The following is a 15,876-nucleotide window of genomic DNA, read 5'->3' on the forward strand; positions in this document are numbered from 1 at the left end:
ACTAAACCGTACAGAATGGGTTAATAGACGATTTCTTGGCGATAGTATATGGTTGTTGCGTTGTATATTTACCATCTGACTATTTTGCAGCTTACATATGGAACAAATCAGCGAAGGGTGGTTAGTGACTGCATTATTTTTCCTTTTGTGAATGTAGAGGGAAAAATTTTTTTTTATTTGTTTTGAAAGGGAAAACTGCATGTATTTCCTGCTTGCAGCATTTTGGGGGGTCGCTGTGAACATGGCCTTGTGAGTTACTAATTAGACGTTTGTTTCTTTTCAGCCAAAGCCCACACCGAAGACTGAACCAGCCAAATCCACACAAGCATCTGTGGTGAGTGCCCAGGATTGTGTGCTTCATCGGTGACACTGAACCATCCATACTGCAGATGCGGAGCCCCGTCTACCAGGGCTCCGGATCTAGCTGAACTTTTGGTCAACGTGTTTACCATCTCATAAACTAATGGTGTATCGCTGGTATATGCCGTCACTTTATTATCGGTGGTTGGGTCTGGCCTCCGCTGTCCCCCTTTGTAGCCCGGATGGGGCATGAAGGAAGGACAAGGAAAATAGATGTACTGTAATACAGAACTGTGACAGTAAAGCGAGGGTAGAATAGTACGTGTTGCGTCAATATAAATCTGCTGTGTCCAAAGAGTTGTCGATAGTGACCCAGTTTTTCACGCATGAATCTCACATCACTGATATTTCAGCTACACAGGAGGCTAAACATTACTCTTCTTCTAGATCTATACTGTCAGCACAACATATGAAATTAACCTATAGGACGAAGGAATGCTATAACTGCATGTACATTAAATGAGTGTATACTTGGGAATAAAGAACAGGAGAAGGACTTGGGGATTCTGGTTACAAGTAAGCTGAGCAGCAGTACTCAATGTCAAGCAGCAGCCGCAAAAGCAAACAATATTTTAGGGTGTGTAAAATAAAAAGAAATACCGCAACCCAAACGTATTGTTGCCCCTTTTTAAATCACTGGTGAGGCCACATCTAGAATATGGGATCCAGTTTTGGGCTCCACATTTAAAAAAGATATTCAGAAATTAGAGTCAGTTCAAAGATGGGCAACTAGATAATTACCAGGGATGGAAAGCCTCTCACATGGTGAAAGGTTGGGAAAGTTGGGCTTGTTTAGCTTTGAAAGGGGAATATCATTTACATGTATAAATATACAGTGAAGGAAATAAGTATTTGATCCCTTGCTGATTTTGTAAGTTTGCCCACTGACAAAGACATGAACAGTCTATAATTTTAAGGGTAGGTTACTTTTAACATTGAGAGATAGAATATCAAAAATAAAATCCAGAAAATCACATTGTATAAATTTATGTAAATTTATTTGCATTTTGCAGTAAGAAATAAGTATTTTATCCCCTACTGAGTTCTGGCTCCTACTTACAAAATCAGCAAGGGATCAAATAATTATTTCCTTCACTGTATGTGTAGTCAGTACAAAGGACTGGCGCATGACATATTCCTTCCAAGGACCATACTAAGGACCAGGGGGCAATCATTGCTGGTGGAAGAAAGGTGATTCCGGCAGCTAAATAGGAAAGGGTTATTTACAGTTAGAGCACTCAGACTGTGGAAAGCCCGACCACAAGAGGTAGTAATGGCAGACACTATAACTGCTTTTAAAAAAGTGCTGGACAATTTCCTCAATACACATAACATTGTGGGTTATAGGTAATTTAATGAGAAAATGCACAGTTGGTGGAGGCAGGTTGAGCTAGATGGATCAAGGTTTTTTTTTCAACCTATGTAACTATGTTGTGAGATGAAAACGCTTTCCCTGCTGGCATCCCCGACGCCTCTTCTGAATATTGGGCCCAGCCTGATCTCGTGTGTGTCATGCCACCGTAGTGATGTCTGTCTCATCATTAACTATCTCGTGTGCAGCCAGCAAAAAAAAGTTAATCAGACATCTCTTATATCTCTTATGTTCATTCTCTCTTTGATTTTCAATGAACATATATTTTAGAAAACAAAGGCTCAGTTTTGTATAATGATATAAATAATAATGAATGTACAGTCGCTGCCAAACGTTTTGAGGCTGACACAATTTTTAGCTTTCGCAAAGTCTGCTGCTTCAGTGTTTCTGGATCTTTTGAAGTACAATTATCAGATTCCATAAGTTTTTAAACTTTTACTGACAAATGCATCAAGTTTATGTAAAGAGTCAATATTTACAGTGTTGACCCTTATTTTTCAAGACTTCTACAGTTCGCCCTGGATCTGGATATCAGTTTCTGGGCCAACACCTGACTGATGACAACACATTCTTGCCTAATCAGAAGTTTCTCACAGTTTTTAGATAAGTCTTTATTCATGGCAGTGTTCTTAGGTAAAATTGTGAGTGAGACTACACCATGGCTAAAAACTAACCTCACACATGAATGGTCTCAGAAAGCCGTACTTTTGGCATGACACGGGACTCAGTGTAGTTTTCACTTTTTCTTCCCCGAGTAATCATTTTTCCAGATGTCCCAAACAGTCTAAAGGGAGCTTCATTAGAGAAATGATGAAGCCCCCATCAGGCTGTTTTGGACCTCTAGAAAAATTATTGTCCCGAGAGGAAAAGGTGAGCACTGAAATAAATCCCATGTCACACCAACAGTAAAGCATCCTGAGACCATTCAGGTGAATTGTATTGGGCTCACTCACAATTTATGCCTAAGAACACTGCCATGAATAAAGAATGGTATCTAAACATCTTCCAGGAGCAACATCTTCCAACATCCAGGAGCCACTTTTCTTTTACCAGCATGATGTAGCACCGTGTCACAAGCTAAAAGTGATAACTAATTGGCTCGATGAACAAAGCATTGATATTTAGGGTCTATGGCCAATAAATGCCTCAGATCAATGTGGTCAATCCTCAAAAAGCAGGTGGCAAAAGAAAACGCAGAAATTGTGATAAACTTGAAGCACTGATTAGGCAAAAATGGGTGGTCATCGGTCAGGATCTGGCCCAGAAGCTAATATCCAGCATGCCAGGGAGAGGGGCAGAACCTTGAAAAATGGGAGTCAACACAGTAATTATTGAGTCTTTGCATAAACCTGATGCATTTGACAATAAAAGTTTATAAAGTTCTGAAACCATGAGACGTCTGACTAAAAGATCTAATAACTCTGAATCGGCAAACTTTGTGAAAACCAAAATTTGTGTCAATCTCAAAACATTTGACCATAATGGTAATTAATCTCTTGGAGTAGGATTGGCTGAAATAATCTCTTACCAGACAACTCCCAAAGAATGGGACTTCTTCAGGAATGAAGCATGTAAAGGTGTGCTGTGTTGTCATCAGTTCTTATTCATCCAAATCATTTTGTGTAATGTTGATGACTGGACTTGGACCAGACTAGGCGATGGGTGTCTTTTTATAGTTTTCCTTTAGTATGGTGACACACCTGAAACCTATGTGATTCATTTGACGCCGTCATCATATTCAGCAGAACTGCACCATAGGCAGAAAAGACTAATTGACTGCAGTAAAGAAATTGATTGTTCCTTGCAGTTGGGAAGGTGATGTAATAGTTATGGCAAAAGCAGTGTAGTGAGAAATAATCATATCAGTTTTATCGAGCACTAATAGTATGAATATTATTAGTCACGTATTACATTTTCTAACATTTTGCTGCTCCCCCCCCCTCGAATCTAAGAGGATTAGACCTTTTAAATATACAAAAAAAAAGTCTCGATCACGCGGCCATAGATATGAAAGAATTGGATATATTATGCCAATGACACTCATCTCAAACTCTAATCAGAGCTTCTCTGAGTGTCCTCTAGGTGTGATCTGATTCGCTCGCATGCGAGAATCAGAGTACAAGTGTGGAGAAGATGGAGAACTTAATTTCTCCATTTTCTTGAGTCTGCGGATATCGGACTGCAGTTGGATAACTTGTATGGGTGTACGTGAACTCTGAATTCCAGAACCACTCCCAATGGATAGCACTCGGCCATGTTATATTCTCATATGCGCGAACCCTAAACTGTAAAATAAAAATCGATCTCATGTAGCCCTAATTTTTTACAAATTCCAAATGAATCCATATCTGTTTGTATGAAATCAGATGTAGAGTTTGGATTTCTAAGGGTGCCATATAATGGACTCGTACAACGTCTATCCATAATAGGATTCTTAGCATGATACCTCAAACAATCTTACTTATACTACACGTCTGATTTTATGCACATGTAGGCATAAGTCAATAGATTACAGACCCGAACGACAGTTATACATTTTATTAACCACAAGCTGCGGAAGTCTGACTTCTCTGTGTGACATTTGGAGAATATAAATCAGTGGTCCCAAGGTTGTTCAATGAATAGTAAATGTGATGAGTAGTGATGAGTGAGTGTACTCGTTGCTCGGGTGGTCTCCGAGTATTTGATAGTGCTCAGAGATTTAGTTTTCGTCGCCGCCGCTGCATGATTTACGGCTGCTAGACAGGCTGAATACATGTGGGAATTCCCTAACAAACAGGTGACGAAAACTAAATCTCTGAGCACTAACAAATGCTCGGGAAAACCCGTATACTCGCTCATCATGAATCCTATATTTTACCAACGTGTTCCAGCAAATTATGTAGTTTTGATACTAATACTAAATTCTAGTAACACAATGATACGCCTTGTGCCATTAGTGCACAATAGTTTCCAAAGCCCTGGGCCTTAGAGCCTCATTGGCGTGCCCTAGACCTCAGAGCTTCATTGCGGTGCCCTGGGCCTCAGAGCCTCATTGGGGTGCCCTGGGCCTTAGAGACTCATTAGCGTACCCTGGGCCTCAGAGCTTCATTGGGGTGCCCTGGGCCTCAGAGCCTCATTGGGGTACCCTGGGCTTTAGGGCCTAATTAGGGTGCCCTGGGCCTCAGAGCCTGATTGGGTTTCCCTGGGCCTCAGAGCCTGATTGGGTTTCCCTGGGCCTCAGAGCCTTATTGGGTTGCCCTGGGCCTCAGAGCCTCATTGGGATGCCCTCGGCCTCAGAGCCTCATTGGGGTGCCCTGGGCCTCAGATCCTCATTGGGGAGCCCTGGGCCTCAGATCCTCATTGGGATGCCCTGGGCCTCAGAGCCTCATTGGGGTGCCCTGGGTCTCAGAGCCTTATTGGGGTGCCCTGGGCCTCAGAGCCTCATTGGGGTGCCCTGGGTCTCAGAGCCTTATTGGGGTGCCCTGGGCCTCAGAGCCTCATTGGGGTGCCCTGGGCCTCAGAGCCTCATTGGGGTGCCCTGGGCCTCAGAGCCTCATTGGGGTGCCCTGGGCCTCAGAGCCTCATTGGGTGCCCTGGGCCTCAGAGCCTCATTGGGGTGCCCTGGGCCTCAGAGCCTCATTGGGGTGCCCTGGGCCTCAGATCCTCATTGGGGTGCCCTGGGCCTCAGAGCCTCATTGGGGTGCCCTGGGCCTCAGAGCCTCATTGGGGAGCCCTGGGCCTCAGAGCCTCATTGGGGTGCCCTGGGCCTCAGAGCCTCATTGGGGTGCCCTGGGCCTCAGATCTTCATTGGGGTACCCTGGGCCTCAGAGCCTCATTGGGGTGCCCTGGGCCTCAGAGCCTCATTGGGGTGCCCTGGGCCTCAGATCCTCATTGGGGTGCCCTGGGCCTCAGAGCCTCATTGGGGTGCCCTGGGCCTCAGAGCCTCATTGGGGTGCCCTGGGCCTCAGAGCCTCATTGGGGAGCCCTGGGCCTCAGAGCCTCATTGGGGTGCCCTGGGCCTCAGAGCCTCATTGGGGAGCCCTGGGCCTCAGAGCCTCATTGGGGTGCCCTGGGCCTCAGAGCCTCATTGGGGTGCCCTGATATAAAGTATGGTTAATTAGTGGTATGTTTAAAAAAAGAATGTTTCATGATTCCATGTATCATGTAATTCCTCTCCTTGTAAGAACGTTTTATCTAAGAGATACTGTGCAAATGTCTTTTTGTCAGCCTAAGAGCGCTACCACAGCATCCTCAACAGCGAAGTCCAGCATAGAAAAAGTTCAAAAAGAAGAATCAAAAGCGGCAACACCGAAACAGAAATCTGACACCACTGTAAGTCTTAATACTGTCTCTTCTCTACCATTTTTTAAAATATGGCAGTGGCACCACAAAGACAAAATGATTAAAAAAAATAAATAAAAATGGAGGTCTTGCATTACATGTTTGGAAGTATTAAAGCAGCAGTGCAGTCACACCAAATTGATGATCTATCCACACACCGATCAGTTGAAAACTGCTCCAGAGTCTGTTGGACGTTAACTGAAGCTACATTCAATGTGTACCAGTGTCTGCCGGGTCCTGCAGAACATGTCCTGTCAGAGAATAGGAGCTGTTCTACAATATTAGGCAGCGGCCACCGCACATTGCTTCGTTTTGCAGCACGTTCCATGTGTTTGCATCCTGCTGGCGCAAACAACAGCTGATGGTTGGGGGTTCCATGTGTCAGATGCCCTCACCCTCCAATCTCATATACTGTAAATTACCCATCGTACACATAGGTCATCAACCTGGTGTGACCGCATATTCACATGTGGCAGAAGGCATTTCTGAAAGTGTCCCATCTGAGTGGGGCTTGAAGAAATCTATGTACTAACAGCCCCTCCATTCAGATGTATGAATTGATTTTTTTTTTAACCAGATTTTCTTTATCTCTGCCTAGTGTGATTACCCCATTACTATTCTGAATTGTTCCTTGGAACTTGAATTTATTTCAGTTTTCAGTATAGCATTTTCTCCATTTACCTAACTGGCAATAGCATTACAAAAACACCCCACCTACAGCATGTGAAGCTCCTATACTTTTCAGCAGGCTACAAAAGTAATGTATTAGAATAATGTGCGAGCTATGAAATATTTTCACAAAATGTTCTGGCTACAAGTGATAAGCTGACTCTGACTTCTATTTTTGGTAAAGGCAAAAGCGGGTGCTGTAGGTAAAGCTGCTGCTGGCACTGCTACAAGTAAAGCTAAAGATGAGGTAAGTACCAAGAATTCTTACTTCTTCTTTTGATGATAAGGTTTTTAATATCAGAATTAGAAATAAAAACGGTCCCTGGAGGAATTTATTTCCATATCTTCTCAGTAGGAAAGATTTGAATGGCACCAGGAGCTATAATGCACTCCCAGACATACAGGATTTGATCCTTCAGGACTAGAAAACCGTTTGCTTTTTGCTTCTGGGAAATGGTGCTCCACATATAATAGCCAAAAAATAGTCCATGGAAAAATAATACAAGAAATGTGGCACTCACCCAGTTTGCAGTGAAGTCGATGTCTTTTATTTTACCATGTTCAGGTTACAGACATTCCCTTGGGGTAAGCAGGTAAAAAGTGAGGGTGCGGGGAGTGAAAACAGGACGACGGCCATTTCACACACTCAGCGCTTCTACGGGTCCATGAAAATTGATTTATTTATTTTTTTTTAGGTGCAGAAATCTCAATCATCTCTTCAGTGAGATTACCCCGCTAATGCTCTGGAATTATTCCTTGGACTATTGCCCTTGAATTTGTTTTTGGCATTGTTCTTGATTTTTTTTTTTTTTTTTGTCACTGCAAATTTCAGTATAGCATTTTCTCAATTTACCTGACGGTGACCATCACAAATGCACCAGATCTACAACATCATACTATTGTACTTTGCGGATGAGGCAGGCCCATCTAAGCGTACAAAAATGTATTAGAATAACATGTGATCTATAAAAAATGTTCTGGAAATATTCTGGTTACAAGTAATAACATGACTCTGCCTTCTGTTTTTGTTAAAGGCAAAAGCTGGCACTGTAGGTAAAGCTGCTGCCCCTGCCATTGTAGCAAGTAAACCTAAAAATGAGGTAAGTATCACTTTTTCTTTTTTAACATTGACATTTATCATATCAAAATTAGAAAAAAAAAAGTTTGGATTCTAGGAGGAATTTGTCTTCCAAACCATGCTGGTCTCTGGCTGGGAGGCGACTTGCTGCAGCAGAAACCTTCTTCCCATGCTTTGCTTTGTTTGAACAGAAAGATAGGACAAAATCTAACCCCACCACTGATCCAAGCCAAAGCCTCGCAGTCCTTTCTCAGCTGAAATGGAGGATATTGAAGAAGATGGATCTCTAATTTCTGTGATGGCTTTTTGATACCATTGACTTTTTTTAAGGAACATTTATTTTTTTGCCTTGCTTGTGGGAAATTTGTAATATCCCACTGCCCTTGGCACTTATCTAAAATGTCGGTAGGGCTTGAAGGCTAGGGACCTCTTTTTTAAGAAACTGTAATTTTTATTTAATGCCTTCTAGAGCATATAATGCAAAGGCCTAAGGATAGTGGGCATGCAATGATCAAGACAATAATGAAAAGGCATTAAATGTATAATATTCCATAAATTATTCAAAACAGTAGTTGGGTAATTACCCAATATAAGCCCAAATGTAAGTTTCACAAACATAAGGCATATATAGCAGACCTTAGTCATGATCATGAAAGAAATTACAGCAACTAATAACAATAGTATAACACAGACTGAGGGGGTCCAGGACCCATGGGATTATTGCTGGGCAAAACATAATCAATAGACTTCTCCCTCACATTATCAAAGGAGTTAATTCTATTATTTATGGCCGTCAATAGATATTCCAAAGGGCGACTATCACCAAGCCATCAGAAGAGGTCAGACCTAGATGGGGGTGAGGTAGGTTACCAATAGCGAGCAATCAGATGAGACCGCCCCTGGTTGGAGTCCGGGTGTATAGAAGCCGTCTGGAGGGATTCCTTCCCACCCATCTACCTAGGTGTAAGAGGGAGAAGGTAAACGGAGGATTCCAATGGCACTTCTACTTATAAGGGCTGTCCCACACATCCAGATAATTCCGGTACCGGAAAAAATCGGTACTGGAGTTATCCGTGTCCGTGTGCCCGTGAACTCACGCAGGCCATACGTGCGGCACACGTGTGCCGAGTGGGTACCACACGGAGCGTGTGGTACCCACGAGTGTGGTACACTGCATCGTGCTGAAGCCGCGATTCATATCTTCTGTGCAGCAGCGTTTGCTGCATAGAATATATGAATAATAGTGTTTAAAAGAAAGATCTATGTGTCCCCCGCCCTCCCACCCCCTGTGCGCCCCCCCACCCCCTGTGTGGCCCCCCCCGCTGTTCTGATAATACTCACCCGCTTCCCTCGTTGGCTGCCGCTGCTTCCTGGTCTGGCCCTATCTTCTCCTGTATGCGGTCACGTGGGGCCGCTCATTTACAGTCATGAATAGGCGGCTCCACCCCTATGGGAGGTGGAGCCACATATTCATGACTCTAATCGTCGGCCCCACGTGACCGCATACAGTAGAAGGGGCGGCCAGCACAGAACACTGCGAGGGAGCGGGTGAGTATTTTCAGAACAGCGGGGGGGCGCACAGGGGGTGGGAGGGCGGCGGACACATAGATCTTTCTTTTAAACACTATTATTCATATTTTCTCTGCAGCAAACGCTGCTGCACAGAAGATATGAATCGCGGATTCAGCACCAGTGGGGGGGACAGCGCTTACTGTAGCGCTGTCTCCTGCACGCCACATGGAGACTGTCCGTGTGCGGTCCGTGTTTTACACGGACCCATTGACTTTAATGGGTCCGTGTAATACGTGCGCTCCCACGAACACTGACATGTCTCCGTGTTTGGCACACGGAGACACGGTCCGCAAAAAATCAATGACATCTGCACAGATGCATTGATTTTTATGGGTCTACGTGTGTCAGTGTCTCCGGTACGTGAGGAAACTGTCACCTCACGTACCGGAGCCACTGACGTGTGAAACCGGCCTTAACACAGCTTTTATTAATCTGCCTGAAAAGCACCACAAATGCACCCAATAAAATGGACATGGTGGACAGCAATGTTAAAATGACATTGCTGTGCACATGTTACATCTTTTGTCACTTCTTTTAACGGCTTCATGATTTGGAAACGCATAAATATTAGTGAAAATTGATTTTTTTTTTTTAGATGTAGGAATTTCTTCCTCATCTCTGCAGTGCAGTCTCTTACTAGTCTGTGATTGCTCCTTGGACTACTGCCTTTGAATTTGGTTTTGGCTTCTTTGTTTTCTACTGTAATTTTCAGTGTAGCATTTTCTCCACTTACCTGATCTAGAACATCTTATACTCCCATACCTTGCGGAGGCTGCCGGCCCATCTAAACCTGCAAAAATGTATTTTAATAATGTGTGATCTATAATAAATGTTAATGAAATATTCTGGCTACAAGTGATAAGCTGACTCTGCCTTCTATTTTTGTTAAAGTCAAAAGCGGGTGCTGTAGGTAAAGCTGCTGCTGCCACTGCCATTGTTGCAAGTAAAGCTAAAGATGAGGTAAGTACCAGGAATTCTCACTTTTTATTTAATGTTGACATTTGTGATATCACAATAAAAGATTGGGTCCCAGGTGGAGTTTATTCCCACGTCCTACTGACCTCTGGCTGGGAGGCAACTTGCTGCAGCAGAAACCTTCTTCCCATGCTTTTAGAAAGACAGGACAAGTCTAAAGGCCCCGTCTCACATAGCGATTTACCAACGATCACGACCAGGGATACGACCTGGCCGTGATCGTTGGTAAGTCGTTGTGTGGTCGCTGGGGAGCTGTCACACAGACCGCTCTCCCCAGCGACCAACGATCAGGGGAACAACTTCGGCATCGTTGAAACTGTCTTCAACGATGCCGAAGTCCCCCTGCAGCACCCGGGTAACCAGGGTAAACATCGGGTTACTAAGCGCAGGGCCGCGCTTAGTAACCCGATGTTTACCCTGGTTACCAAAAAAAACAAACAGTACATACTCGCCTTTCGGTGTCCGTCAGGTCCCTTGCCGTCTGCTTCCTGCTCTGACAGTGCCGCCGTACACTGAGAGCAGAGCGCAGCGGTGACGTCAGCGGTGCTGTGCTGTGCTCTCACTGTACGGCCGCACTCAGTCAGAGCAGGAAGCAGACGGCGAGGGACCTGGACACCGAAAGGCGAGTATGTACTGTTTGTTTTTTTTGGTAACCAGGGTAAACATCGGGTTACTAAGCACGGCCCTGCGCTTAGTAACCCGATGTTTACCCTGGTTACCAGTGAAGACATCGCTGGATCGGTGTCACACACACCGATTCAGCGATGTCAGCGGGACCTCAACGACCAAAAAACGGTCCAGGCCATTCCGACACGACCAGCGATCTCACAGCAGGGGCCTGGTCGCTGGTACGTGTCACACATTGCGAGATCGCTACTGAGGTCGCTGTTGCGTCACAAAACTTGTGGCTCAGCAGCGATCTCGCTAGCGATCTCGCTATGTGAGACGGGGCCTTAACCCCACCACTGATCCAAGCCAGAGCCTCGCAGTCCTTTCCCAGCTGAAATGGAGGATGTTGAAGGAAATGTGATGGCTTTCTGATACTATAGACTTTTATTAAGGGCAATGCATTTCTTTTTATTAAAAATTAATTTTTTTACTTTGCTTGTGTGAAAGTTACAACTTTCTGCCACCCTTTGGCACTTAAAAAAGCTGGTGGGTCTTAAAGGCAGGGGACCTGTGATTTATTTTCTTCCTGCACGTCTCCTCTGGGTTACCTAAGCTGGCCATAGATGTTGAGTTTTCTGCAGGTAGGTTTCTGTATAGACGGCTTTTAAGGAGGCTAACCATAATGTGGCTGACTTTATGAGCTTCTATATTTCCCATTCTTTTTGTACCTACTCCTTGCACTGGCACACAAAATTGGATAAAAAAGTGCCATAGTCTTCGATTATTTGGCCTGTTATACAACACTCTATAATAGTCACATACTTGCGCAACGTTGAGTTGGTCAAAAGTGTTGTGACCTTTTGGCGCCTTCGAACCAGTTTTAAACCACTTCACACAAATGGGTGGAGCTGGGGAGGGATTGGGGCGTTACTACAACCACCCGTCAAATATATGGAAAGTGGCGGCACGTCTTTCCCTGGAGTACGCGCATCATAGCGCATCTTTTTCTTGCACACCCCTCACTCCAGAAGGGATCCTATACATACGTGACAAGGGAGCGTTATACCCCAGAGCTGCCCGACTGATGTGTATAGATCCAACAATCGCAGGAAAAAATTTCATTAAATTTTAAGTATTTTAAAGTGTATGATTCCAGTGTGCGTCGTATGGGTCCATATCACCACTATATATTATATACCCGTGTGTATCCGCATGTGTAATATATGCTTGTGTCATTTCACATCTTTACAGGTTAAAGAAGAAAAGAAAAAGGTGACTGTTGAACAGATTTCTGCTGCTCCCGGCCCGGTAAATTGCTAATTATTTGTTATAAAATACCAAGAAAATGTAGCAGTTCATATTGAGGTTATGTGCAGACAGTGTGTTTTTTCCAAGCCCATCTCTCTTGGGGGAAAAAAAATTACTAAAAAAACTTCAAAAATATTGACTGACATTGCTGTGTGTATGAGTCCGTCACTCCTTTTAACCACTTCAGGACTGGAAAGCGGTGAAGCGTTGTAAGCAGTGACCGGTTCATTCTTCTTCCAGTCTCTGCCACTATGTTTATACATGGAATTATAAAGAAACCGCCAGGGCCAAAGCCATTGTGCTGGAAATCAAAAAAAGATACCAAAGGGAATACTCTACCCTGTGCACATATTAAGGCCTCATTCAGACGTTCGTTTTTGTCAGGTACAAGAAAAACGGGTCAATTATTGTAGTCAGTTTTTCTTGTACATGGAGAAAAACAAAGTTTCTCCACCTTCTCCATTTCAACAGTCTGTGAAAATCGGACTGCACTCAGATGTTATCTGAGTGCGGTCTGATTTTTTTTTTTTTTAAGTCGCACATATTTGTATTTCTGTCTTGATCCGACCTTCAGCTCATCATTGGACATGTCTTAGGGTACTGTCACACAGTGCAATTACGATCGCTACGACGGTACGATTCGTGACGTTCTAGCGATATCGTTACGATATCGCAGTGTCTGACACGCAGCAGCGATCAGGGACCCTGCTGAGAATCGTACGTCGTAGCAGATCGTTTGAAACTTTCTTTCGTCGCTGGATCTCCCGCTGTCATCGCTGGATCGTTGTGTGTGACAGCGATCCAGCGATGCGTTCGCTTGTAACCAGGGTAAACATCGGGTTACTAAGCGCAGGGCCGCGCTTAGTAACCCGATGTTTACCGTGGTTACCAGCGTAAAAGTAAAAAAAAAAAAAACGTACATACACACCATCTGATGTCCGTCAGGTCCCTTGCAGTCTGCTTCCCGCTCTGACTGTGAGCGCCGGCTGGAAAGTGAGAGCAGATCACAGCGGTGACGTCACCGCTGTGATCTGCTCTCACTGTACGGCTGCACTCAGTCAGAGCAGGAAGCAGACTGCAAGGGACCTGACGGACATCAGATGGTGTGTATGTACGTTTTTTTTTTTTTTACTTTTACGCTGGTAACCACGGTAAACATCGGGTTACTAAGCGCGGCCCTGCGCTTAGTAACCCGATGTTTACCCTGGTTACCAGCGAACCTCGGCATCGCTCCAGCGCCGTGATTGCAAAGTGTGACCGCAGTCTACGACGCTGGAGCGATACTCATACGACGCTGCGATGTCACGGATCGTGCCGTCGTAGCGACGAAAATTGCATGGTGTGACAGTACCCTTAGTCTGCGAAAAATCGCAGACATGTGAATGGCCCCATAGACTATCACAGGTATGACTGCTATCTGTGAAAACCCCAAATGGCACTCCTACTCAAAAATGTGACATCTGTCTGAGGCCTAAGGGGCTCTAAATAAGGGCCAACACATTACCTCTGCCTCCGCTGCTGAATATACAGCGCCAGCACCACCTTGTGGCCTGTGTGGTGCATTTCATAAAAGCAAAAATTAGTTTCCAGGAGAAAGTAGTCTAATCCCTCAATTTTATAGCACATTAAGGGCATAGGATAATCCTGGCACAAACACGTTCAGTGTGCCTAAGTAGTAACCGGTAGGAGGAAGCTGTAATAGCCGCGCAACTGCCAGAATGCCAGAAAACGGTCATCCAGACTGACTGCAGCACTGAAAGAGTTAATAAATTCCCGTACACTTGTGGTTATCAGCAGGTGAAGTGTTATAGCCACAGCTGACATTACTGGGGACTCGGAAAGATCCTGAGGCCACGTGCAGTATTTTACCTCCGTATTTGTAAGCCGGGAGCTGGTGATAATCCAGAAGTGGTGACGTGTTTCTATACGTTCCCTCTGCGTGTCCCACTCCTTGGCTTATACATACTGAGGTAAAATACTGACCAAATCCTGAGTGTGTGCACGCTGCCGAAGAAGACGGTCACTTGTGCCTCTTAGCTCCCATCGGTGGTGTGGAAGAGCAGATGGATATTACATCTGTATAGTGTATTATACTTCAGAATTCTCACACATTTACTATAAATTATGACACTTCTTTTTAGGTCCGTGTCAAACAACATAAAAAGGCAGATTTGTTTTTTTGTTTTTTTTGCACGCTCCCATAAAATTAAATGCATTGAAGCATAATATAAAGTTGTTTTTCCCATATAGTCAATGTTTGATCTGTATCCTATTGTCAGTTTTGTCATAATTAATGTGTTTTTGTTTTTTAAGAGTGACAACAGTGACGCCTTGGATCTCTTAATTGATTCTCTGGGGAGCCCAGGCGATGTGCCGGAGTCTCCGAAGTTCACTGGTCCTGAAATCACCGTATGTACTTAGTCCAGCTTGTGGACTTCTCTATTAATAGGATCATTGTATGTATGCATAATTATATAATTGTATGCTTTCCTGGATTCTCCTAACGTTGTAGCTTCTGAATTTTATCAAAGCATAGTGTTAATTTAGATTAAAGCCCTTTGATTCTTCACCTTATTTATCAGAACTTTTAGCTGTAATTCTGTAGTAAAAGCCACTTGTGATGTATCACTACATGAGGCCCACAGGCCGCCATCATGGAGATCTCATATACTGAGGAGCTGCTAGTCTAACCTGCTCCAAGAAGAAACTAAACATGGAGACTCTTGTGACTTTAGCTACACGGACTTTGGCCGCTGAGAGCACAGACCTGGGAGCTATTACCTGATAGATACAGAAGAGGAATGCACCAGAAAAGACCTGTGACCTGTAGTTCTATTGATAAGGAAGTCTTTGTGATTAAATCGGATGCTTTAATACCTTTCTTTTTCCAGGACGTCACAGCCACATCCGAACACATAGAAGAGCTAGGAAAGAGAGAAAGCACAATCCCTCCCGAATATAGACACCTGCTGGACGTAAGTTCTGCTTTTGGTGGAAAGCTTTTGGTCAAAATTTGTATAAAGTGTTTTCTACGTAAAAACATTGTTGCCTTCATTATAGGGTAAAGGAGAAAAACCAGCAGCGCCTGCTCCAGAGGACGCCAGACAGGTAAGTGGTTTCTGTTGGATAATTATAATCGGCTTTCTTTGTTTGTTGGCCTCCAGTAAGAACGAGACCACGTTGTCTCATGTAAAAGGAATCTGTCGGCAGCATAAGGTAGGGGCAGATTCCAGGGATGTCGCTTATTAGGCTGTGTGCTGTAGTTTTAGTGTAATCAGCATTTTATCAGCAGGAGATTATCACTAGAGGACTAGGTATCCCGCTCACAGCAGTCCGGCTAATCTGTGTAACCTCTGCCGATGATTAGCAGCTTGCTGACTATGCACAGCGTACATGGCTAGGTGTCAATCCGTGGTGTGTACGAGGTTATACACTGCTCAGCATTCAGATCTCATCTACATCAGAGAAAACTGGGATTGTATTCAAACTACACCAAGCAGTCCAATAAGTAACACATCACTGGAATCTGTCTCTGTCCTTACATCCTGCTGCTCTCAGATTTCATACCACAAACCTGCGTACGGATTCATTTTTAAAGAAAAAGACATTA

General features: G+C 44.2%; 1 protein-coding gene across 6 annotated transcripts in view; it reads left to right on the forward strand.

The window, feature by feature from the left end:
• Window positions 1-15,876, forward strand: part of CAST (calpastatin) — a 256,580-nt gene that overhangs the window by 201,137 nt on the left and 39,567 nt on the right. For 5 of the 6 annotated variants that reach the window (XM_077289487.1, XM_077289500.1, XM_077289517.1 and 2 more), the window contains 9 exons: window positions 284-334; window positions 5,942-6,046; window positions 6,909-6,971; window positions 7,759-7,824; window positions 10,266-10,334; window positions 12,210-12,266; window positions 14,580-14,675; window positions 15,158-15,241; window positions 15,327-15,374. In XM_077289487.1, coding sequence (XP_077145602.1) covers window positions 284-334; window positions 5,942-6,046; window positions 6,909-6,971; window positions 7,759-7,824; window positions 10,266-10,334; window positions 12,210-12,266; window positions 14,580-14,675; window positions 15,158-15,241; window positions 15,327-15,374 — 639 coding nt within the window. The remainder of the gene's footprint in view (window positions 1-283; window positions 335-5,941; window positions 6,047-6,908; window positions 6,972-7,758; window positions 7,825-10,265; window positions 10,335-12,209; window positions 12,267-14,579; window positions 14,676-15,157; window positions 15,242-15,326; window positions 15,375-15,876) is intronic. The other variant, XM_077289509.1, reaches the window with a different exon arrangement.

The sequence above is a fragment of the Ranitomeya variabilis genome, chromosome 1 (assembly GCF_051348905.1).
Source record: "Ranitomeya variabilis isolate aRanVar5 chromosome 1, aRanVar5.hap1, whole genome shotgun sequence".
Taxonomy (NCBI): Eukaryota; Metazoa; Chordata; class Amphibia; order Anura; family Dendrobatidae; genus Ranitomeya; species Ranitomeya variabilis.